General features: G+C 41.0%; 2 protein-coding genes across 14 annotated transcripts in view; one reads left to right on the forward strand and one right to left on the reverse strand.

Annotated features, from left to right (window-relative positions):
* Window positions 1-13673, reverse strand: part of FAM151B (family with sequence similarity 151 member B) — a 41803-nt gene extending 28130 nt beyond the window's left edge. For 7 of the 13 annotated variants that reach the window (XM_077139318.1, XM_077139321.1, XM_077139320.1 and 4 more), the window contains exons 1-2: window positions 3273-3490; window positions 1374-1499 (exon numbers count right to left, since the gene is read on the reverse strand). Coding sequence is in view for 2 of the 13 variants with exons in the window: in XM_077139312.1 (XP_076995427.1) it covers window positions 1374-1499; window positions 13546-13570 (151 nt within the window). In the remaining 11 variants the exon portion in view is untranslated. Of the gene's footprint in view, window positions 1-1373; window positions 1500-3232; window positions 3491-13317; window positions 13477-13545 lie in introns of those variants that run through there. The other 6 variants (XR_013167128.1, XR_013167127.1, XM_077139312.1 and 3 more) reach the window with 4 other exon arrangements.
* On the forward strand, window positions 4801-6164 carry LOC143665641 (G kinase-anchoring protein 1-like). Its single transcript, XM_077139310.1, has 2 exons — window positions 4801-5483; window positions 5520-6164. Exons 1-2 carry the CDS (start codon window positions 4902-4904, stop codon window positions 6030-6032), a joined length of 1095 nt encoding a protein of 364 aa, XP_076995425.1. The 5' UTR covers window positions 4801-4901; the 3' UTR covers window positions 6033-6164.
* Window positions 13674-25914: the final 12241 nt, after the last annotated feature.

Genomic DNA, 25914 nt, shown 5'->3' on the forward strand with positions numbered 1-25914 from the left:
AGAAACCCAGATACATAACGGAGGATGCAAAAAAAAAAAAGTGTTGATTTTTACAACAAAACACGGAACTTCAAGGATATCTCCTTGTTGGTCTAGGTTACCTGAAGCTATACCCCAGCACTGCGGCTATATGCTCTGATTCTTCTCTGCTGCTGCAACCACTAGAGGTACTTCAGAGGAAAAGGCTTAAAATATGCTGAAGGGATATACACGACCGCAGACTGACTCACTAACACAAAAGGTTTGGTTTCTAGCTGTCCTAGTTTGAAAGGATGTATGGACCCTAGAAAAGCCATGTTTTGATCAAAACCCCATTTCATAAAGGTGGAGTAGTCCCTATTCAATACTATATGTTTGACACTGTAATCAGATCATCTCCCTGGAGATGTGATTTAATCAAGAGTGGTTGTTAAACTGGATTAGGTGACAACATGTCTTCATCTATTTGGGTGGGTCTTGATAAGTTTCTGGAGTCCTATAAAAGAGGAAACATTTTGGAGAATGAAAGAGATTCAGAGAGGAGAGCGGAACGACATAGCCACAAGAAGCAGAGTCCACCAGCCAGTGACCTTTGGAGATGAAGAAGGAAAATGCCTCCCAGGGAGCTTCATGAAACAGGAAGCTAGGAGAAGAAGCTAGCAGATGATGCCGTGTTCACCATGTGCCCTTCCAGATGAGAGAGAAACTCTGACTGTGTTTGCCATGTGTCTTCTCACTTGAGAGAAAAATCCTGAACTTGATCAGCCTTCTTGAACCAAGGTATCCTTCCCTGAATGCCTTTGATTGGACATTTCTATAGACTTGTTTTGATTGGGACATTTCCTCGGCCTTGGAACTGTAAACTAGCATCTGATTAAATTTCCTTTTTAAAGGTCATTCTCTTTCTGGTATATTGCATTCCAGCAGCTAGCAAACTAGAACACCAGTCTAGGCATAAAGACTGACCATAGAAATTAGTTCTATGTTAGTACATAATGGCTTCATCCAAATATTTATTGAGCCTCTCCTTAGTATACTGTGAAAGTAACAAAAATATGTACAGCACACAATCCTGATTTTAAAAGGTATACTTCAATCACTATAATATATAAGAGAGTATAACATATGAGGGTTTCAAATAAGGCACCGGAAAGGGAAATCATTTCTGAAAAATAAGAAAATTATTTCATTATGGAAATCTGTTCATTTTGTAAACAAAATTGGACCACCTATAAAAGTGTTTATCAGTCTACAATTTACACTTTGGTAAATTGCTACCTGCAAATATGCCCAGATAATAAGTCTCTGCTACCTGCAAATATGCCCAGATATAAGAAAAAGTAGTTAAATTAATGTATTATTCAAAGTAAATACAAGTAATTGTCATGACTTACTTTTCAGTGCTTCATTCATTTGTGTCTTGTGGTTAGCTGCATGATACCAGATTATCTCAGCCCCATCTTCATTTATAATCTGGTTATTTCTCAGAAAATATTCCAGTATATTTTCACTCCAAGACCCTAAAATCACAGCAATTACATTAAAAAAAAAAAACAGATTGTTCTATATGGGGTTATTTATTTTTTTTAAATAAAAAAGGGCAGAAGATGCACTTAAGGAGATAGAATAATTAGATTTGGAAAACATAAGATTTAAAAATAGAAAACCAGTACTACAAGTAACAAAGATATGACATTTGTAAACATGTTATGCATATTATATAGCGTAATAATACAATAATATATAACGTAATATAGGATAGAACCTCAGAAGCATAAGAAAGTATGTAGAAAGAAAACTGGTAAGAAGCAGATATTTAAAAGCAGGAATTTTCACCTAAATATAAGTAAAATTTATTTAAAGTCAAAGTTATGTTAAAAACTTCCAAATTTTGTACAACTTAATTGTTTTCTCCATCTGAAGCTCTATTCTATATTTACATTAATAATGTAGACTCTTAAATTGCATATTCACCTTCAGAATACAATTTTCAACAGCATCTATAGGAGTGGCTAAATCTTCTGAGTTGATATTCATAGATTTATCTAGCAAACACAAATCTATATAATTCTCATATTTATCAACTACTTGTGAGCAAACCAGACTTTCTCTTAATAAAGCACTGAAATATGTGAGTTAACTGAGACTCAGTTCATAGCTACCCTAATGCTACAAAGTTAATATGTAATAGCAAAAACATTTGAATCTGTGTACTTCACATTATGTCATATCCCAATAGAACCAGAAAAATCTCAAAAACAGTGAAAAATTACCCATAATCTTACTGCCCTATCCTTATTTAAACATTAATTGCCAAGTGACTGTAAATTTCATATCCATGAGTTTGTGTCCCCTGTTAACTATTTTGTTTATTAATTCTAACAATAGTTGAATTGTTAAAATCAATAGTTAAAATCTAAAAGAAGCTATCAGACACTGCAGGTAAAACACTGAGAAAAAGTTAAATTTGATCAAAGAATGGAGGAGTGTATAAAGATAATTTCTAACTAAGTTGCATAGGCATTTAGCTGCTACTCTGTATATAAACCACGGAAAAAAGAAAGGAGGGCATTAGCTGGAGTATCCACTATCTCCAATCAGCCTTTTACCTAAAACAAAACCTTTTTAGCATATGCAATAGTTCCGACCTTTCAGACTCAGATGACAATAGATGGACATCACTTTTCTATATTTAAATTAGGCCTTGCATTAATTTTCCAAGACTGCCACAAACTGGGAAGTGTAAAACAACAAAAATTTACTCTCTCTAATTCTAAAGGCTAGAATAGAAAAGTCCTACATGAAGATGTTCAAAGTGCCATGCTTCCTCTGAAAACTCTAGGGAAGAATCTTTCCTTGCCTCTTCCAGGAGTGCCTTGTTTTGTGGGAGCATAAATCCGTCTTCACCTGAAGGTCTACTGTCTGTGTCTGTCTATTTCTCTCTTCTTATAAGGACACCAACCATATTATATTAGGGCTCACTCTAATTCAGTACAGCTTCATCTTAATTCAAATACATCTGTAAGGACCTTATTTCCAAATAAGATCATATTAACAGGTTCCAAGGGTTAGAACTTCAAAATATCTTTTTAGGGACACAATTCAACCCAAAACAGGCATTTTAGAAGACACATTAACTATCAGCTACAACAGAAATACCCAACAATAGGAAGAAAATAATAAAATTATGGTTATCCTCACAATAAATGTGACTTCAAAAAATGATGTTTTAAAGGTAGACCAAAGGACTTACAGAAGTGGTAATTGTGTATGACGTTATCAGAAAAACCTACATGTTAGTGGCAGATATTGGATGCTTCTGTGGCATCGTTCAACTAAAGGCACGCCTTCGAAATATTTATACAGGCAACATATAAATTAATAATAAAATACCCTGACTCTAGAACTTAAAAACATTTGAAATAAAAAGTGCTTCCTGGCCCCTCCCCGCCGCCTGCAGCCTGCTGCCGCCCTCGCCACCATGGTCCGCCCGGCCGGCCCGGCGCCTGGGCACTCGTTGGTACCCAGCCCCCGGCCCGCGGCGCTCGACCCCCGCCTTGCGCGAGCCCCCCCGCCCCTCCCGACACTTGATCCGACCGCGTCCCAAGGCCCAGCGCGGCCGCCTGGGGAGTCGCGGGAGCGGCGGCGGCGGCTGGGGGCGGAGGGAGAGGAGGGCCAAGCCGGCGGCCAGCGAGGCCCGGTCTTGAAACCGCTTCTCTGCCCGAGTTAGGTCTTGCCCAGCCGAATTTCTTTATGTACTTTGTGCAGTAAGTTTTGGAGCCTCGTTTATCAGCCTATGGGTGGAATTTTCCTTCATGCATGAGTGAGAGGCCTTTTAAGGAGGATTCAGAAGAGACAGGCTCTTTTCCTGCTTTGGCCAGTGAGCCTCTCCTGTGAAGTTCATCCAGACCCTCCATTGGAATCGTCAGCTTCACAACCTGCTCTACGAATTTTGGACCCTATGTTCCCACGGTTATATCTATAACTAGACTAAAGTCTCAACAGGCCCCTAAAGGTGAGGTACGAAGTATCACACGTGAGAAGGCACCGGGAATCACACTGGAGTCTCTGGCATGGCAGGCAAGAATTCTGCTTGCTGATCCACCGTGGCCCACCCCATAATCAGTTTTTGAAGGTTGCTCTTTCTTTTGACTTCTGCATTACTAACATAAAGGACCAAAGGCATGTCATTATCAATTCTGATCTGTAATTGCCCCTCTAAACTTTGACACAAGGCAGCAAAATCAGTATTGTGTTAATTACATTATGCTTAACTTTCAGTTTGGGTACAGATGAACATTTTTCCTTTTCAAGATGAATTTTTGTATTTTAGAAGTAATATGGTCATTGCAGGACATTTGGGAAAATAGTGGAAATTATAAAAAAGCAAATGTGCCACTTTGAATCTGTTGTGTACCCCAGAAAAACCAAGTTCTTTATTCCTCATTCCACATTGTTGAGTGGGATCTTTTTTATTATTTCCGTGGAGTTGTGACCCACCTGATTGTGGGTGGTAACTTTTGATTAGATGGTTTCCATGGAGATGTGTCTCTGCCCGTTCAAGGTAGGGTTGCTTACTGGAACCCTTTAAGAGGGAACCATTTTGGAAAAAGCTCTAGAGCTAACAGAACCAACAGAGCCTACACAGCCAGAGACCTTTGAAGATGCAGAAGAAAGGCCCCTAGGGAAGCCTTATGAAACGAGGAGAAAAAGCTAACAGACGTAGCCAAGTGCCTTCCCAGCTGAAACCCCAAACTTCATCGGCCCTTTCTTTGGAGTCAGCGTGTCTTTCTCTGAATGCCTTAATTCGGAAATTTTCACAGCCTTAGGACTACAGACTTGGAACTTAATAAATTCCCTTTTAAAAAACCATTCGTTATGGAATTATTCTTGACAGAAGTATTTTAAGTGAAAAATCTACAATGGCCTCAGCAGTACTTAGTTCTGTACCTACTACTGCTTCTCGTTTTGCCTTGTTACAAGTGGATAGTGGCAGTGGTTCTGATTCTGAACCTGGAAAAGGCAAAGGTCAAAATGCTGGAAAATCTCAGTCTTTGGGAAGCAAATCAGCTACAAATGAGAAAAAGAGAGAGAAAAGAAGAAAAAAGAAGGAACAGCAACAGAGTGAAGCAAATGCACTCAGGAGTCTTGCTTTTAAGAAAATTCCCCAGAAATCTTCCCATGGTATTTGTAATGCTCAACATGAGCTTTCATTGTCAAACCCAGTACAGAAGGATTCACGCGGAGAAAATTGGCGAGAGTGGAGACAAAGAGATGAGCAGCTGACATCTGAAATGTTTGAAGCAGATCTTGAGAAGGCATTATTAAGTAAATTAGAATATGAAGAACGTAAAAAGGAGTTTGAAAATGCTGAGAATGCTTCAGCTCAATCAAAGGGTATGAATAAAAAAGATAAAAGAAAGAATCACCTGGGAAAAGACAAACCTCTCACAGTATCATTAAAAGATTTTGAATCTGAAGATAACATTAGTAAAAAGACTGAGGCACCGGGACTCGAACCCAGGTCTCCTGCATGGCAGGAATTGAGTTCTTCTCAGACTTTATCACATGATGGAGGATTCTTCAATAGACTGGAAGATGATGTTCATAAAATCCTTATTAGAGAAAAAAGAAGAGAACAGCTTACAGAATATAATGGAACAGATAATTGTACAACTGAGCACAACCAGGAAGTGGTTCTGAAAGATGGAAGAACTGAAAGACTAAAATTGGAACTTGAAAGGAAAGATGCTGAAATCCAGAAGCTAAAAAATGTGATCTCTCAATGGGAGGTAAAGTATAAAGAAGTAAAGGCAAGAAATGCACAATTACTGAAAATGCTTCAAGAAGGTGAAATGAAAGATAAAGCCAAAATACTTCTGCAAGTTGATGAATCACAAAGCATCAAGAATGAGCTAACTATGCAGGTGACTTCACTTCACACTGCATTAGAACAAGAAAGATCTAAAGTGAAAGTATTACAAGCAGAATTAGCCAGATATCAGAGTGGCAGAAAAGGGAAAAGAAACTCTGAATCCGACCAGTATAGGTGATTACATTAGCCTTTGAGATCAACACAAAAATGAAAACTTTCAGGGTTTTGCAAAAATGTATATATTTAATGCTGTGCAACTGCTATACTATGCAGTTTTTGTTGAAGAAACTAAAAATTACTAGCTCACTAACCATCTCTGATTTTATGTTCTTTCGGCTTAAAGTGAAAGAAGAAAAATAGAATTCCAGCAGAATTCAATGGTTATTATTTACTATCCATACTTCTTATCACTTTAGTTTTTCGTCAGTCAATAAAATTTACTCTTCCACTAAAAAAAAAAAAAAAAAAAAAAGTGCTTCCTACCCTTTCAGTGGATGAAATTATTTCCTTATACTTTTTAGTCCCAACAGTATATAAATGTAGAACTCAGGGAGGCTTCAGTTACCTATGATTTAGGGTATTATTATTACTATTATTTTAAGTAGGCTGTAACCTTGAAAATAAGACCAAGAAAGTGGCAGAATTAATTGCAATCATTTTAATATGAAAAAAAGGAGTTAATCTTGAACTCATGTGACCAGTATCTAGTTGACATGGCTCTGAAAGAGAACAAATTCTAGATTCCCCTAGAGCAGTAGCAGTTGAGAACGTCTTGGGCTTATTAATAATTTATGAGTTTCTCTAGATCCTCCCAGATCTACACTTATACTGTACCCAAACAATAATTTATTAAGTTGTTCAAGTTTACTAAAAAAACAAATTAGAGCTAAGATTTCTCAGTTATACAAATACCATAGAGTACATAATGTGCTAAACTCCAACCAAAACCCCTACCAATCCTAAAGAATACCTAAGTCATCATATAAGATTCTTCAAAGGTTCCATGCATTAGGGTAACTTTCCAGAAATGTAAAACCTCCAGATGGGTCCCTGGACCAGATAAATCCTGAAATGAAGAGGGGCCAGCTTTTTCAGAACATCAACTAGTTCCACCCTCCTGTCCCACATTATCGACAGCCCCTTCCAACATGAAAAAGTTAGAATGGGCTAGCCCAAATACCCCTAAAGAGTGGAAGAAAGATCAAAGGTAATGGGGGAGTTATACAGAGAAGGTAGGATTTAACAAATAAGTATGATTGCTGAATCATTATACTGATATTCCTTTTAGTCTCCAGTACCCTTAGAGCAGCTAGAAGTAAAATCTAAAATTGTGGAATTGTAACCCACACTAAACTGTGAAATCTGTTCTACAACTAACTGCTGTGATGTACTTCAAAATGTACTGCTTTTTGTATATATGTTATTTTTCATAAAAAAGAAAAAAAAAGGAGTATAACAGAGAAGACAGGATTTAAACAAATGAGTATGACTACTGAATCTTTATACTGATACTTCTTTTCGTATCCAGTCTCTTGGACAAGCTGGAAGAAAAAACAAAAAATCGTTGAACTGTAACCCATACTGTTCTAGTTTGCTAACTGCTGGAATGCAATATATCAGAAACAGAATGGCTTTTAAAAAGGGGAATTTAATGAGTTGCTAGTTTACAGTTCTAAGGCTGAGAATATGTCCCAAGTCTATAGACATGTCCAATCTAAGGCATCCAGGGAAAGATACCTTGGTTCAAGGCCAATGAAATTCAGGGTTTCTCTCTCAAGTGACAAGGTACATGGTGAACACAGTCAGAGTTCTCTCTCATCTGGAAAGGCACATGGTGAACATGGTCAAGGTTCCTTTCTCATCTGGAAGGGCACATGGCAAACACAGCATCATCTGCTAACTTCTTTTCCTGGCTTCCTGTTTCTTGAAGCTCCCTGGGAGACATTTTCCTTCTTCATCTCCAAAGGTCACTGGCTGGTGGACTCTGCTTCTTGTGACTATGCCATTCTGCTCTGCTCTCTCTGAACCTCATTCTCCAAAATGTTTCTTCTTTTATAGGACTTCAGAAACTAATCAAGACCTACTCAAATGGGTGGAGACACACCTCTACCTAATCCAGTCTAACAACCACTCTTGATTAAATCACATCTCGGGGGAGATGATCTAATTACAGTTTCAAGCATACAATACTGAATAGGGATTAGAAGAAATGGCTGCCTTTACAAAATGGGATTAGGATTAAAACGTGGCTTTTCTAGGGTACATAAATCATTTCAAACCAGCACATATACCAAACTTTAAAATCTGTCCTGTAACTACTTGTTGAAATGTACTTGGAATTTAATTGTTTTTTTTGTTTATATGTTATATTTCACAATAAAAAAACAAATAAAAACAAAACAAACAAAAAAATATGATAGACTAGATCAGGGAAACCATAGCCCACAAGTCAAATCCATCCTGACGCCTACTTTTGAACAGCTGGCAAGTTAAGAATGGTTTTACATTTGTAAGTGGTTGAAAAAAAATCAAAGCAAGAATTATATTTTGTATCTCATAAAAATTAATGAGAATTTCCAGGGAAGACGGTGAGGTAGGAAGCTCCAGGAATCACCCCTCCTCTAAAACATTTAATAGACAGTCTGAAACAACCCTTCTGGGGTGCTCTGGAGGCCAAGGAAACACTGGATAGCATCCAGGAAAGTATGGGAGGAAAAGGCTGAGAAACTGCCTTTTCTATGAGACGCTCACTCCTCAATGGCTATAGTGCCCATCTCCTGCTCCTGAGTCGGACCACCTCAGGTTCTGGTCCCCGGTTGGCTGTTGCAGACAGAGAGGGATGTGGAAACTCTCTTCGCCAAGAACAGGGAGATGGAGGGGCAGGTGGGGGACACAAAACACTGATCATGGCTTTTGAGCAACAAATTTGGATTGCAAGGTCCTGGCTCTGAGTTGCTATTTCAGCCTGCTGTGGACAGGGAACACTGTGGCCACTGTTTCAACACCTCCCCCAATAGGCAGAGGTGGTAGAGAGGGAGATATGCAGGGCCTCCTGAGGGCTGCAGGGAACAGTGTGCTGAAGGGCACTGTCTGCTGGGCAGGCCAGGAAATTGCTGTTTCAGGAAGTCATAAAAAAGGCTTCTACTATATTTCTTGACACTGTCCTCAGGGTTCTTTAAGGCTGGTCTGTGCCCCCTTCATGGCCCCGTTTTGATGGGGGAATACTGACTTGGGAAAGACCTCCCTATGGTGACCCTCCTCCAAGAAATGGCCCTCCAGGCAAAAGCAGCTTGAAGTAATGAATGGAGTATTTAAAAAACTAGAGGCAAAACAAAAACAAACAGAATGGATCAAGGTTCCCAGAGAAGGAATAAAGGAAAGGAAGCTTTCTACTGGTGGTGAAACAATTGAACAAATGGTGTGATTTTTAAATTGTACCACATATACAGAACAAGAATCAGATGAAAAGATGAAAAAAACCTGAACAGTTAAACATAGCCAATTGAACAGGTCTAGAATAAGTTGAAACAAATGTCAAGAAAGAGCCTTAACACAAAGCCAATCAACAATAAAATCCTAGGCAAAACAGAGAAACTAACCTTCAGAGTAAAGTCATGAAGACAATCAGATGCCTAGACATCAGCAAAATATAACAAGCTATACTAAGAAACAGGAAGATATGGCCCAGTTAAAGGAACAAATTAAAACTGTATAAAAGACACAGAATTTGGAACAATGAATCAAGGACATTCAAACAAATCTCCTCAATCAAGGAGATGAAAGAAATATGGCTCAAGAGATAAAGTATACTAAGAAGACAATATGAAACCTTAAGGAAAAATCTGAAAGTATATAAGATACCGAAGATAACCAGAGGTATACAACAACAGATTTGAACAGGTAGAAGAAAGAATCAGCAAATCAGAAGACAGAATAACCAAAATCTTACAGATAGAAGAACAGATAGAGGAAAAAAAAACGAGTAGGGACTCAGGGATATGAATGACAAAGCATGATGCACACAAGCATATACATTGTAGGTGTCCTAGAAGTAGAAGAGAAGGGAAAAAGATCAGAAAGAACATCTGAGGAAATAATGCCCCCAAATTTCCCAACTCCTCTGAAAGGCATAAATACACATGTCAAAGAAGCTCAATGTGTTCAAAATAGAATAAATCCTAACAGACATAGTCCAAGACACCCACTGAATCTTGAAAAGCAACAAGAGATTCATCACATACATTAAGACTAAGTGTAAATTTCTCATCAGAAACCAAGGAGGGAACAAGTCAGTGGTATATGTAAGGTACTGAAAAAGAAAAAACTGCCAGCCCCAAATTCTTTATCTGGCAAAAGAGTCCTTCAAAAATAAGGGGGAATTTAAGATATTCACAGATAAATAGAAACTGAGAGAGTTTGTCAACAAGAGACCTGCCGTCCAAGAAATACTAAAGGAAATTCCGCAAACTGAAAAGAAAAGAGGAGAGAGAGGCTTGGGTGTGAAGAAATGAAGATTAGCAGTAAAGGCAACAAGAAACACAGACAACATTGTGCTACATTTCCCAGCTAGAGCAGCTAAGAAAGAAAAAGAAATGAAAGGCATCTAAATTGGAAAGGGAAAAGTAAAACTTTCATTATTTGCAGATGACAGGATCCTGTATATAAAGTCCCAAAAAACACACACCAAAGATACAAAAGCTAGTAAACCAAGTTCAGCAAAGTGGTGGGATATGTGGGTCTTGATTAGTTTACTGGAATCCTATAAAAGAGGAGACATTTTGGAGAAAGTTGGAGATTCAGAGAGAGCAAAAAATGACAGAGCGACAGGAAAGTCACAACAGAATGCCGCAGAACCACGAAGCAGAGTCCGGTGACTTTTGGAAATGAAGAAGGAAAATGCCTCCTGGGGAGCTGGAGAGGAAGCTAGCAGATTATGCCACATTCACCATGTGCCCTTCCAGCCAAGAGAGAAAAACCCTGAATTTCATCAGCCTTCTTGAATCAAGGTATCTTTCCCTGGATGCCTTCGATTGGACATTTCTATAGACTTGCTTTAATTGGGACATTTTCCTAGTCTTAGAACTGTAAACTAGAAACTTATTAAATTCCTCTTTTTAAAAGCCATTCTGTTTCTGGTATATTGCATTCCAGCAGCTAGCAAACTAGAACACCTTATACCACACTAATCCCTTTATGGACAACACACTGCAATAAGGAGTACAAATATAAGAATGTTTTTTCATGAGTTATAACAAATGTTTGACACTATTACAAGGTATTAATAATAGGGTAGCGTATGGGGAAAATACACCTAATGTAAACTATGCCCTACGGTTAGTAATATTTTAATATTTTCATCAACTGTAACAAAGGTACCACACTAATGTAAAGTGTTAGCAAAAGGGAGGTATATGGGAACGTTTTATTTTTTATATGACTTTTCTGTAAATCTACAACTTCTTTAAATTAAAAAAAAGCAATAATTTTTTAAAAACTTTATGCTAAGTGAAAGAAACTAGACACAAATACTGCATATTGTATGATTCCATTTATATACAATGCAAATATAAATCAATTTGTAAAGACAATTAGATTAGTGTTTGTGTAGGGCTGGGGAAGGATACAGGAATCGAGAGGTAGCTGGTGGTTTGAAATTGTATGTACTCAGAAAAACATGTTCTTAAATTTAAACCATTCTGGTGGGTGTATACCCACTGTAAGGAGGATTTTTTGATGAGGTTACTTGAATTAAGTAAGGTATAGTCCCCCCAATCAGGATGGATCTTAATCCTATTACTAGAGTCCTTTATAAGAGACTGAAATGCACAGAGAGAAAAAGCTACCGGATGTAAGAAGCTGAAATGGAACGTGGCAGTGAAGAGACCAGGAATGATACATGGGCCTTGCCATATGACAGAGAACCAAGGATCACCAGTAACCAGCCCCAGAATGTCACAGTCTCCAGAGAGAAAACACAGTCTTGTTGATGCCTTGATTTAGATACTTTCCCAGCATCTAAACACCGAGTGAATAAATTCCCACTGTTTAAGCCAAACCATTGCATTGGTATTTGCGTGAGCAGCCCAGGAAAGTAAAACAGTTGCAGATTTGGATTTTTATAAAAATGGATTTATCCTGAGATATAAGGAAAAGGGTTTAAAAAAGGGATGCTCAGGTCTGAATAAATTGCTCTATGAAGGTATGGCACAAGCATTAAAAATGTTCACATCACTGTGAAAACCTTGTCTGAGGTTCCTTTTATCAAGGGTATGGACAGATGAGTAAAAAAATATGGATAAAAAATAAACAATAGAAGGGATAAAAGGTATGTATGAGTTTTTTTTTTCTTGTTATTTCTTTTTCTGGAGTGATGCAAATGTCCTAAAAAATGATCACGGTGACGAATACACAACTATGTGATGATACTGTGAGACACTGATTGTACACCATGTATGGAGTGTATGTGTGTGAAGATATGTCAATAAAAATATTTTTTTAAAAAGTTCACATCCTTTTTTTTCTTTTTTTGGGGTGTGTGTGTGTGTGCATGGTCTGGGAATAGAACCCAGGTCTCCCACATGGAAGGCAAGCATTTTACCACTGAACCACCTGTGCATCCCACTCTTTTTTTTTTTCACCTATATTTTTAAACAGTAATTCCTATTACAGGTATCCTTTCAGTTAAAAAAAAAAAAACACAGAAATGACCAATGCAAAGACGTTCATCGCAGTATTAGTTTTAACACCTAGAAAAATAGGAAACTGATAAATGTCCAGCATTAGGAGACTGGTTACATAAATCACAGTGTTTCTGTATGAAGAAATACAATTCAATCACTCACTCATGCTTGTAAAAAGATTCTGGGACAGGGAGATGTTAGGAGAAGGTGTGCTGTAATAAACAAGTACGTTTACTATGACCTTAATTATATTTCCTTAAAAGTTAAGACTGCTAGAATATAGACGAAAAAGTTACTAACGGTCCTCCGAGTGCTGGCTTTCTGAAAGAGTTTTTTCATACTTCAACATCCTTTACTTTAAAAATGTTCTATAATGAGAATGCGTACCCTTACAATCAGGAAAAAAAAATGAAACCAGTAAAAAAGAATCGTCACCGAGTCTGCCTAATGCGCCTACATAACCTTATGTAAAAGATACAGTAACCGTTTGGAGCAGAACTGTCTGCGCTGGCTCAACACTACAATTCCAGAAGTCAGCCAACAGAGGCACACTAACCATCAGCTTCTAAAGGACGTGCAAAGAGAAGCTGGAGTAACGACCAGTCATACTCGCCCATGTGCATTTCCCACCCTCGCCTAATTCCCAAAGAGGAACCGATGGAACAGTGACTCCACATGGGGCTGGTGGAGCCCTCCTCTTATTCCAACCAGGACCTCTAAACGCATTTTTCGTGCCATTCTTCATCGCCACAAACGCTGTCCTTGAACGCCCATCCCACGCACCATCCCGTCCACAGTGGGCGCGGGCCGAAGATGCCCGCCGGGGTCCATCCCCAGCCGGGAAAGGGCGGCTGGCTGTCAGGGGACTCTCTCCAAGCGCCTGCCCTCACCTCGGCTCACGAGACCGGAGAAAGGGCTGCGGAAAGTCAAGTCCCCCTCCCCAAACGCCCGTGCCGCGCGCCGACGCGGAGCTCGACCCCGGGCGGGAAGGCTGAGGAGATAAGCGCTTACCCGGGACCCCAGCCGTCGCTGTCATGGCGGCAGATGTCTCCAGTTCGCGCAGGCGCAGAGAGGTGTGCGCGGCAGCCGACCGACGGAAGGGGGCGTGAAACGCTACTCAACGTACGCAGGGCTCCTTCCGGTGGGAGAGGCTCCGTGAGCCGCCTGGGCGGGTCCTTCCAAAGCCCAGCCGGAAGGCGGGCCGGAAGCCGTGCGTAAGTGCAGTCTGCGGCTCGAGGTCTGTCAAAGCGTGGTCGTTGCACGTGGTGTCCGCCGTGTAGCGGTAGAGACTTCGTCTTTTTAGGGTAGTCTGAAACGAAAATCAAGGCGATTGGGCTTTTCAGCCTCTTGAAGAACACTATATCAGGGGAGGCAGAGGCACAGGATAAAGCCCCAAGACTTAAGACAGTTGCTGGTGTGGGGAGCTAGATTCACCCACTGCGTTCCTTGCCTTCCTTAACTTCTTTTTATCCAAGCCAAGTTGGTTCAGGAAAAAGAACACCTTTGCAGTCAGACTGGTCTGAATTAGCAATTTAGCACAGCCATTTTCTGGTTCTGTGACTCTAAGACAATTCATTTTCTCTCTCAGTTGTAAAATAAGGATGAGAACCTAATAGGACACAACGGTAGCCATTCCCAGATTTTAATATATTTACATCTTTCCAGACTTGAGTTATAATTATTTAGTCTTCTCAGTCAGGCTCCTGTATTCTCTGCATATTCTCTAGGGCAATCAGAAAGATTTCCTGGTTTTCAGAAAACACTAATTGTTTTTTTAAAAAAATGCAATTTTACTGAAATATAGTCACAATACAATCCGTCCAAAGTATGCAATCAATGGCTCACAATATCGTCACAAAATAGTTGTGCATTCATCGCCATGATCAATTTTAGAACATGTTCATCACTCCAAAAAAAAAAAAAATTAAAGTCCAAACATCCCACACACCCTTTATCCTGGTCATTCCTTTTTAACAGTTTTATTCACCACTGTACAGGTCATCCTAAGTGTACAATCAATGGCTCGTGGCATAATTGCATAGTTATGTTTTCACCCCCACTGTTAGTATAAGAATATTCTCATTTCTTCCAAAGAAAAAAAATCCATACCATGTGTATCCCATATTATTGACATTTAGCTTTGGTATTGTGCCTTTGTTACAATTAATGAAAGTATAGTATAATGTTACTGTTAACTGTAGACCTTAGTTTACATTAATTGTATTTTTCCCATATACTTATTAATACCTGGTAATAGCAATGCGCATTTATTCTAATTCACAAAAGATCTTTCTTATAGTTGTACAATTAACCACCATCATTGCCTGCTATAGTTTTTACTAAGTTACACAGTCCCAGGTTTATCCTCCAGCTTTCCTTCTGGTGACATATAAACCCTAGCCTTCCTCTTTCAATCATGCTCACACTCAGCTTTGTTAATTACACTTAAAATATTGTGCTACCACCACACAGTATTGCTATCCATTTCCAAGCATTTACAAAAAACCTTATAAGACATTCTGTACTCCTTAAGCATTGATTTCCCAATCTCAGCCCTATCTCCTGATAACCTATTCTCTCGAATTTAACTCTCAGTTTTCTCATTATAGTTCGTTCATATTAGTGAAACTATACATTTGTCCTTTTGTTTCTGACCTATATCACTCAACATAATGTCCTCAAGCTTCATCACATTGTTGTATACAGTACAACTTCATTTCTTCCTGCAGCCACACAATATTCTATCATGTATATATACATATACCACAGTTTGACCTTCCTCTCATCAGTTGATGGACACTTCGGCTGCTGCCATCCATTGGCTATTGTGAATGATGCTGCCATAAACATTGGTATGCAAATGTCTAATTGTGCTCCTGCCTTCAGTTCTTCCAAGTGTGTACTGATAATGGGACTGCTGGATCATACGGCAATTTTATACTTGGCTCCCTGAGGAACTGCTACACTGCCTTCCATAGCAACTGCACAATTTTACTTCTCTACCAACAGTGAATAGTTATAGCTCTTTCTCAACATCTGCTCCAGCACTTAAGTTTTCTGTTTATTTTTTAAAATGGTTCCTGCTATAATCAAAGTTATGCATTCACGACCACAATCTTTGAGAACACCTCTACTCCTTCCAAAAAGAAAGAAGAAAAAAAAATCCCGTACCTCCGTTTTATATCCCCCTATTATTGACATTTAGCTTAGGTATAATGCCTTTGTTACAATTGATGAAAGGATATTACAATGTTACTGTTAACTATAGACCTTAGTTTTCATTAATTGTATTTTTCCAGATATCATCTGTTCTAATTCGCTAGCTGCTGGAGTGCAATATGCCAGAAACAGAATGGCTTTTAAAAAAGGGAATTTAATAAGTTGCTAGCTTACAGTTCTAGGGCCAAGAAAATGTCCCAATTAAAACAAGCCTAAAGAAATGTCCAATCAAAGGCATCCAGATAAAAATACCTTGGTTCAAGAAGGCTGATGAAGTTCAGGGTTTTTCTCTCAAGTGAGAAGGCACATAGTGAACATGATCAGGGCTTCTCTCTCAGCTGGAAGGGCACGTGGTGAGCATGGTGTTATCTGTCTTTCCTGGCTTCTGGTTTCATGAAGCTCCCAGGGAGGTGTTTTCCTTCTTCATCTCTAAAGGTTGCTGGCTGGTTCTCTCTGCTTTTCATGGCTATGTTGTTCTTCTCTGCTCTTTCTGAATCTCTCATTCTCCAAAATATTTCCTCTTTTGTAGAACTCCAGTAAAACAATCAAGACCCACCCAAATGGGTGGAGACATGTCGTCCCCTAATCCAGTTTAACAACCACTCTTGATTGGGTTACATCTCCAGGGAGATGATCTAATTACATACAGTATTTGATAGGGATTATTCTGCCTTTATGAAATGAGATTTTGATTAAAACATGGCTTTTCTAGGGGACATATATCCTTTCAAACCAGCACACCATCCCATTTTTAATACCTTGTAATAGTGGCACTTGTTCTAGTTCATGTAAAAACTTTCTTATATTTGTGCAATTAACCATTTTCATCTACTCCACGTTTTGCCAAGTATATAGTCCCAGTTTTTATCCTCAAGTTTTCTTTTTGGTGAGCTACATGCCCCTAGCCTTCCTCTCTCAACCATTCTCACACTCAGCTTTGTTCATTATACTTACAATATTGTGCTACCATCACACATGTACTATCCATTTCTGATCTTTCATACTTAGCTTAGAAATATCCTCACCTAGATATCCAAGTTTTTCACTTTCAAACTTTGCCTTCCACCGAGCATCAGAATTCAACTTCCTCATATTCTCTACCACTTTAAAAAAAGTATCACCTTCCCTCCAGTTTCCAATAACACAGTTGTCAACTCCTTCTAAGGCCTCATCAGAAGTACCTTTAGTGTCCATATTTCTACCAACAGTCTCTTCAAAGCAATTCTGCTTGTCAAATCTGTGTGGACTCCAGGAAAGCCATGTCCTTTAATTCTCATTCTGTATTGCTGGCTGGGAGCTTTTTGATTGTTCCCATGGAGATGTGACTCACCCGATGGTGGGTATTCACTTTTGATTAGAGGAAGATGTGACTCCTCCCATGCCAAGTGGGTCTTGATTAGTTTTCTGGAATCCTTTTGTTGGCACCGGCCCTACCTGGCCAGCAGTCCTGGTCCTTGACTCGCTGAGACAAAGAATTGAAACCAGAGTTGAAATTGGGAGAGAAAGGTGATTTGTTAAAAGCAGTGAGTAAAGAGCGGAAGAAATACATCCTAAAGAAGGGCTCATTTGATGAAGAACCAGATTGGGCCTGATTATAGTTTAGTTTAGGGTTTTATGGGGCCACCTGATGGTAGTATTGTGCACACATTACTAGGGGGCTTTGTTGGGTTTTTTTTCCTTTGTGGCTTTGTTTTCATTTTTGTTTTGCTTTAACAGGGTGTTCTGACACACTTTGCTCAATTTAACCATTTAACCATCCATTAAAGGTGGACTGTTCTGACTGCTGTTTACTCAATTTAACCATCCATTAAAGGTAGTTTCAGCCCCCTGGGGGCAGCCTTGGGGTGGTCCCCTTTTCCCATGAGGCAGGCCCATGACTTCCTAACTACCTAACATTCCCCCCCCCCTCTGAGTGATGGCCCTCCGAATTCTTTGGGAGGTAGGACGATGGCTGCTCTGACTACTTCCTGCTGACTGGGGGCACTGAGCATTTCTGAGGAACTGTATCACTCCTGTCTGTCCTGTCTTTATGGATTTGGGAATGGCAGTTGATGACCATCCAGAGGGCTGGTGGTGGGAACAGTGGGGTAGTTGCAGCAGAGGAACATGTACAAGAACAATGCATGAAGCTCAGTTATGAATTTTCTTATTAACCTAAGGAAGAGAGGAGCAAAGAGCAATATTAGAATAAAGGTTATTAGAGAGATGACAATCGGGGTGAGCCAAGACCTCCAGTCAGGGTTCCATGAGCTAATTGTGTTTACCCAAGATCGCAAGGCTGCCAGTTCATTAGCCTCTTCCTGTAGAGTCCTTAAGGATTCTTGGACTGTCCCAGATTCATTCACATAGTAACAGCATTCTTCTTTAAGGATAAGCAAGTTCCTTCCTGGGCAGCAGTTAAAGACCAAGGGCTCTCCAGTTTTGTAGGACGACCCCAGCCAATGAGTCAAATTGTTGTTGAACCTTTATTGTTTGTTCAGCTGATTTATGTAAGTCTTGTCCAGACATTCTAGACAGTTTGACCGATACCACCATAGACCCTATGGAGAAGCCTACACTTATAGATATGCCCAGGAAGGCAAACAAAGGAAGCAAAGGGACAACCCACTTGGGTCTGTGAGAGGGTTGGTAATTAATTTGGACTGGAAATTTTTTTTTTTAAATGGGAGCTTGGCACAGCAGAGTTTTTAATTGATTCATCACTCTGACTTGAGGCTACTTCCACAATAGGGGGCAGTGTTCATTTTCTCCTTTGAGGGCTTCATAAAGAGGTTTTGCTATGATGGTAAAATTGGGAATCAGATTCTGAAGTAGCCAGCTAGCCCCAAAAAGGCCCTGAGCTGTTTCCAGATTTGAGAACCCTTATGGCTGTAATGGCCTGGGCATGCTCAGCCAAGCGTGCCCTTTTCCTAGGGGTTAGAATTACCCTCAAAAAAAGAAACTTCCTGCTGTACTAGTTGCACCTTTGTTAGAGAGATCTTGTAGCCTCTTTTGGCCAAGAAATTAAGAACCTGGATAGTATGTTCTATGGCTTGCTTCTTGGTGGGGAAGCAGATTAACAGGTCATCTACATATTGCAACAGAATTCCCTGTTCTAAAGACTAGTCTTGTAAATCCTGTGCTAGAGCCTGTCCAAATCAGTGAGGGCTGTCCCTGAGTCCTGGGGGAAGAACCATCCATGTTAGTTATTGTGCCCTGTTTGCAGGGAATTCCCACTCAAAACCAAAAAGAAATTGAGAGGTTGGGACAGAGGGAACATAGAAGAAGCCATCTTTTAAATCTAAGATTGCATGCCATTCTGTAGAAGGTAGGATTTGTCCTAATAAAACATAGGGATTTGGCACCACTGGATGGAGGGAAACTATGGCCTCTTTGATAATTCACAGGTTTTGAACCATGTTGTGCTGGTTTGAAAGGAAGTATGCCCCCTAAGAAAATCCATGTTTTAATATAAATCCCATTTCATAAAGGTAGAATAATCTCTATTCAATACTGTATGTTTGAAACTGATTTTGGTACCGGAGAGTGGGGTGCTACTGCTGCAGTTCGCAAATACCAAACATGTTGGAACGGCTTTTTAAGTGTATAAAAGGAAGAATCTGGAGGAGTTTTGAGAAGCTTGATAGAGAAGGCCTAGAATGCTGTGGAGAGACTGTTGGTAGAAATGTGGACTCTAAAGATAACTCTGATGAGGCTTTAGACAGAGATGAGGCCCATGTTATTAAAGACTGGAAGGTAGGCGATCCTTGTTTTAAAATGGCAGATAATCTGGCAAAATTGACTAGTGGCTTTGGCTGGAAGGCAGATTTTAAAAGCCATGAACTTGGCTTCTCTTTAACAGAAGAGATCTCCAAATCAAATGTGGAAAGTGCAGCCTGGTTTCTCCTTGTAGCTTACAGTGAAATGCGACAGGAAAGAGATAAACTGAAAACTGAACTCTTGGGTACAAAGAAACCAGAAATAGAAGTTCTGGAAAATTCTGGGCCTCCAGAAATGGAGCCCCCAGAGAATAGCGCCCTGTGTGAGGATGTGACTAGATGTGGAACCAGTCAGCCATTTCAGAGAAAGTCAGGATCGGACATGGAGTTATCCAGGAAGGATTTGTGGAAACTCCTTATGTCTGATGGGCATGATCCAATCCTACTGCATAGAAAGCCAATGAGAGTGCTGTGGGACCTGTACAAATAGAGGTGCTGCCAGTCTGGACTGAGGGGTTCAGAGAAGGGACACATTGGAGGAAAAATAACTTCAGAGGCAAAACCATGGAGGCTGAGGTCTAAAGTCAAGAAGCCTTGGGCCAGGAGAGCAGACCAACCCAAGCCCGTGGAGAGGGTGAGTTTGCCCCAAAGGCAGAGGATGGGCCTTCCACCTCATTGCAGTGGAATAGTCATGCTGCCTCAGGCCTTGGAGAGGATGGAGCACATTCCTTGGGATTTGGGGAGAGCCTGGCTACCACCACATGGAGGGGTTGAGTGTGTGCCCTGGAGATGGCAGAGTCTGGGTGCAGCTCCGATGCTTGGAGAGGGTGGAGCCGAGAAAAGGGTGGTTTCCCCAAAATCCCCCAACGTTGCATTCAGAGAGAGGCAGGCCTCTGGGTAGGCATTTGGAAAGGGTGGGACTGCCACTTTCTAAAGCCCTGAGGATAAATGACTCTCAGATTTTGAAATCTAATGGACTTTTCCCTGTGGGGTTTCAAAACTGTATGGGTCTGGTGGTGACCCCTGTGTTCCTTCGTCCCTATGAAAATGTGTATATGTATTCTATGAATGTTCCTCCTTTATATGTTGGCAGCAAATAACTTGTTATGAGTTTTCAAAGGTCCAGAGCAAATGGAGAGAATTTTGCCTTAGGACAGACCATGCCTGTAACTGACTTGATGAGATTTTAGACTGTCTCTAATTTTGTACTTCATTGTATTGCTACTGAAGGGTTTAAGGTTTCTGATATTGTTATGAAATTAATGTATTTTGTATATGGGAAAAACATGTCTTTTTTAGGGGCCAGAGGGTGGAATGTGCTGGTTTGAAAGGAAGTATGCCCCCTAAGAAAAGCCATGTTTTAATATAAATCCCATTTCATAAAGGTAGAATAATATCTATTCAATACTGTATGTTTGAAACTAATGAGATCATCTTTCTGGATGATGTGATTTAGTCAAGAGTGGTTGTTGTTAAACTGGATTAAGGGACGACATGTCTCCACCCATCTGGGTGGATCTTGATTGGTTTATTGGAGTCCTATAAAAGAGGAAATATTTTGGAGAATGAGAGATTCAGAGAGAGCAGAGAATGCTGCAGCATCAAGAAGCAGAGAGTCCACCAGCCAGTGACCTTTGGAGATGAAGAAGGAAAACACCTCCTGGGGAGCTTCATGAAGCCAGAAGCCAGGAGAGAAAGCTAGCAGATGATGCCGTATTCGCCATGTGCCCTTCCAGCCGAGAGAGAAGCCCTGACTGTGTTCGCCATGTGCCTTCTCACTTGAGAGACCCTGAACTTCATCGGCCTTCTCGAACCAAGGTATCTTTCCCTGGATGCCTTAAATTGGACATTTCTATAAACTTGTTTTAATTGGGACATTTTCTTGGCCTTAGAACTGTAAACTTGCAACTTATTAAATTCCCCTTTTTAATAGCCATCCTGTTTCTGGTATATTGCATTCCAGCAGCTAGTAAACCAGAACACATGTGATAGCTGCCATCCTTCTTTACAGCTATGATGGGAGTGTTGCATGGAGAGCTGGTTGGAACCAACAGTTCATGCTGAAGGAACTTAGAGATTATGAGCTGTAGCCCTTGTTTAGTCTCCGGGGGCAGTGAGTACTGTCCTCTCCAGAGAAATTTGGTGGGGTCCTTGAGCTTTATCTCAACTGGAGTTGCCCTAGTAGCCCTGCCCAGAATTCCTGTATCCCACACGTTTGGATTGATTTGTGTTGTCCTTAGGCCTTTATTGTCAGGCTCACCTGTAGGCAAGAGTAATGCCCCTATTGTGGCCCACAGAGGATGTCCTGGTTGGTTCGGGATCATTTCTTCAAATAGTAATGTTGTTTTACAGGTTGTAAAATATCTCATCCTAGGAGAGGGGTTGGGCAGCTGGGCATGGGGAGAACTTGATGAGTAAAGCCCACTCCGTCCCACACACAGTTTAGGGGCACAGTCAAAGGCTGTTTGGAATTTCCACCTGAGACTCCGGTGATGACACTACTGTTTCCAGACAATTGTTCCTTGTAATTTGCTAACACAGAATTAGTGGCCCTTGTGTCTAGGAGAGAGTCAACTGTCTTACCTGCTACTTCTATTTGCACCTTAGGCTCTGGCCAGTTATTGGGATGTCAGTGGGGACTGGCTGGAGGGGGTGCCCTCAGTCTTGCATTATTATTTGGGGCTCAATGACCCCCAACCCCCTTGCCCTGGGGCATGAGGGGCTAATTGCTGTCCAATGGCCCACCTGTTTGCAGTGCCAGCGAGGACCCTCAGATGGTTTGTCCCGATTGGGACAAGAGGCTGCCCAATGTTTCGGCTTACAGCATATGCAACATTTGTCACTGGATCCCTTTTGGCCTTTGGAGCCTGACATCGTTGCCAGCATCTGGCAGTGTCTAATTTCCTTTTTCCTCTCTTTTTCCCTGAGCCACTTGTTCAAGTGCCAGGTCACAACTGTAAAAGACCAAGGTTGCATGGCAGACCATCTTATCTAGGGTCACACCTGCTTTTTTTATTTTTCATTAATCTTTGTAATTTTATCCTGATAACTGGGGCTGATTGTTCTAAAAGAACAATTTTGCCTTCCTTAAAGTCTGGGTCTATATGAGTATGTTTTTTTATAAGCCTCCTTTAGCTGGTGTAGGAACTGAGAGGGGCTCTCTTTGGGCCCTGAGATATGTTAGCAATTACAGAATAATTAACAGCCTTAAGGGAGGCTGCCTTAAGCCCTGCCTTGATGCTATTTCCAAAGTGGTTTATAGAGTTCCTGTCCTCCTCTTCCTCCTAGTCCCACTCTGCTTTGTAGTGGGGCAACCACATCCCCCGAGATGTGGTTTCATCGGTCATGTGACCTTCATCTGCCCATTTCTTTGCATCCCTTATTACTTTCTCTTGATCTTCACCAGTCAAGTTTTGCCTTAAAATTACCATGATATCTTTCCAGTGAATATCAAAGGCACTGGTAAGATGATTGAATTCCTCTAGTTGGATTGTCTGAGAACTCTCCCAATTCTACCTTTAGCTGTTTCATTTCTGCTAGGGCAAAGTCTCCATGCACCACAATCGTCTTGGGTCCCCTATTTCCCTTATTAGGGACCTCCACCAGAGGCATCTAGTGAATGGCTTGTGGATGTTTGGGGGGCAGAAGTTCAAGCCCTCATGGAGAAGGCAAAGGCACAGGATGAGTGGGAGCTGCTGGTGATGATGGTTTAGGTCTAGGCACCTCTAGTTTATATTTGGTACATAACTCCTTGGATTCCCTTAGAGCAAAGAAAAGTTGTACATAGAGGATTTCTGACCATTTTCCCTCCTGCTTGCAATACAGATCTAATTGTGAAATGGTGTTAAAATTTAGGGTCCCATCCTTCAGCCAGTTTTCTTGGTCCCCTAGAGGGTATGGGGCCAGACCATAGTATAAAAGAGTATTAGCCTCCTTGGCTGGAGGTTGTCTGGGTCAAAACTGTCCCAGGTTTTAAGGAGACAACCCTAGGGGCTGTGGAAGTGGGGACTCCTATTGGTGTGTTCCCATCTGGAAACAAAAGGAAAGGCATTCCCAGTGTGCCTGGAGTGTGCCTGATGGAGCCTCAGAGAGGGCACACCTCAGAGGGGCTGGTGATCCTGGCAGTTGGGCTGGGGTCCAATTGGGGTATTCCAGAGGGTTGGGACTTGTTAGGCTTTTCAGGCCTGAGGGGAAGGTCTTCTACCTAACAAGTAGGGTTCGGGGACCTTACTATAAAAAGCCTTTGCCTGCGATGGGGAGCTGGTAGATGAGGTGAGGCTGGGAGGGGTGGCGCAGGAGTGAGGGGCTCTGCTGCAGAAGGAACAGGAGGGCAGAGTAACAGACTTTTAGTGCCAGAGTTTGTGTCCTACATTCAGCTTCCCCTCAGTGCCTGGGTGTATACTTCTAGCCCTGGCATCAATGAATGCCTGGTGTTCTAGTTTGTTAGCTGCCGGAATGCAATATACAGAAACGGAATGGCTTTTTAAAAGGGGAATTTAATAAGTTGCTACTTTACAGTTCTAAGCCGAGAAAATGTCCCAATTACAAGTCTATAGAAATGACCAATCCAAGGTATGCATCCAGGGAAAGATACCTTGGTTCAAGAAGGCCGATGAAGTTCAGGGTTTCTCTTTCAAGTGAGAAGGCACATGGTGAACACAGTCAGAGTTTCTCTCTCATCTGGAAAGGCACATGGTGAACACGGTCAGGGTTCCTCGCTCATCTGGAAGGCCACATGGTGAACACAGCATCATCTGCTAGCTTCTTCTCCTGGCTTCCTGTTTCATGAAGCTCCCTGCGAGACATTTTCCTTCTTCATCTCCAAAGGTCACTGGTTGGTGGACCCTCTTTCTTGTGGCTATTTTGTTCTGCTCTGCTCTCTGAATCTCTTTCATTCTCCAAAATGTTTCCTCTTTCATAAGACTCCAGAAATTTATTAAGACCCACCCAAATGGGTGGAGACATGTTGTCACCTAATCCAGTTTAAAACCACTCTTGATTAAATCACACCTCCAGGGAGATGATCTGATTACGGCTTCAAACATACAGTATTGAATAGGGATTATTCTGCCTTTACGAAATGGGATTTCGATTAAAACATGGCTTTTCAAGGGTATATACATCCTTTCAAACAAGCAAACCTGGCACATAAGACAGAAAACTGAGGTCTCGTGCTAGTATTTGGAGTAATTTATGAGTAGACAGACAGACCAGATCAACCTCTCCTCAGTCCAGAGGGATTTAACAAAGCCCCAGAGGGGAAAGGATGACTGGTAGAGAGAAAGATGGAAGAGAACAGCCCAAAAGACATTCCAGGGTGACTTCTCAGATTAGAATGTGGGAAAACAGACCAGACAAGGCAGGGGGGGAGGAAGGTGTGAAAGAAAGGCCCCCAAAGTTGTTGGAGATAGCTTCCTGGGTGGGGCCTCCATATTTCAAGTGGAGACCCTCTAGGCAGGATTGAATGGAAAGATTTTCAGCCATGGTGAGGAAAGAGGCTCAAAATAAGTTTACAGAACAAACCAAGTTTTGTTAAAGAGAAGTTGAATCAGTTCAAAAATGGAAAGATGAGGTGGAGAAGGAAAAGAAATACACAGGCCGAGACATAGCAAACGACAGGGAGGGCCACAGATTTGAGAATAGGTCCTGGGCTTCTGCACCAAATTATGTTGGCACCAGCCTTCCCTGGCCACAGGCCTCGTCCTTCACTTACTGAGACGAAGAGCTGAAACTCGAGTTGAAGTTGGAAGAGCAAGGTGATTTAAGTGAAGAGTAAAGAAAGGAAGTTAAAAAAAAAGAGTAAAGTGAGTAAAGAGAGGAAGAAATACGTCCTAAAGAAGGATGGGCTCAGTTGGCGAAGAGCCAGGCTGGCCTCAATTATAGTTTATGGTTTTTTGGGGCCAGCTGATGGTAGTATTGCACACACATTACAAGGGGGCTTTTTTGGTTGGGTTTTTTTCTTTGTGGCTTTGTTTTTTTTATATTTTAACAGGGTGTTCTGACTGCATTTAGCTCAATTTAACCATTTAACCATCCATTAAAGGTGGAATGTTTTGACTGCAATTTGCTCAAGTTAATCATCCATTAAAAGTGTGGGGGCGACCTTGGGGTGGCCCCCTTTTCCCATGAGGTGGTCTCATGATTTCCTAACTACTAACACTTTAAAAGAGGAAACATTTTGGAGAGAGTCCCTTTTAGAGCCATGACAGAGTCCATGCAGCCAGAGACCTTTGGAGATGAAGAAGGAAAACACCCCCCTGGATGCTTCATGAAATAAGAAGCCTGCAGAGAAAGCTAGCAGATGTCACCATGTGCCTTTACAGTTGAAAGAGGCCCTGAACATCATTGGGCTTCTTAAACCAAGGTATCTTTCCCTGGATGCCTTAGATTGGACATTTCTATAGACTTGCTTTAATTGGGATGTTTTCATGGCCTTAGAACTGTAAAATTGCAATTTAATAAA

Source organism: Tamandua tetradactyla, chromosome 21, assembly GCF_023851605.1.
Source record: "Tamandua tetradactyla isolate mTamTet1 chromosome 21, mTamTet1.pri, whole genome shotgun sequence".
Classification (NCBI taxonomy): Eukaryota; Metazoa; Chordata; class Mammalia; order Pilosa; family Myrmecophagidae; genus Tamandua; species Tamandua tetradactyla.

Excerpts from the sequence above, each read along its gene's own strand:
- LOC143665641 (XM_077139310.1), top strand. The coding sequence starts at position 4,902 with ATGGCCTCAGCAGTACTTAGTTCTGTACCTACTACTGCTTCTCGTTTT. Across the intron at positions 5,484-5,519 it reads ACATTAGTAAAAAGACTGAG|GAATTGAGTTCTTCTCAGAC; the intron begins GCACCGGGACTC and ends CCTGCATGGCAG.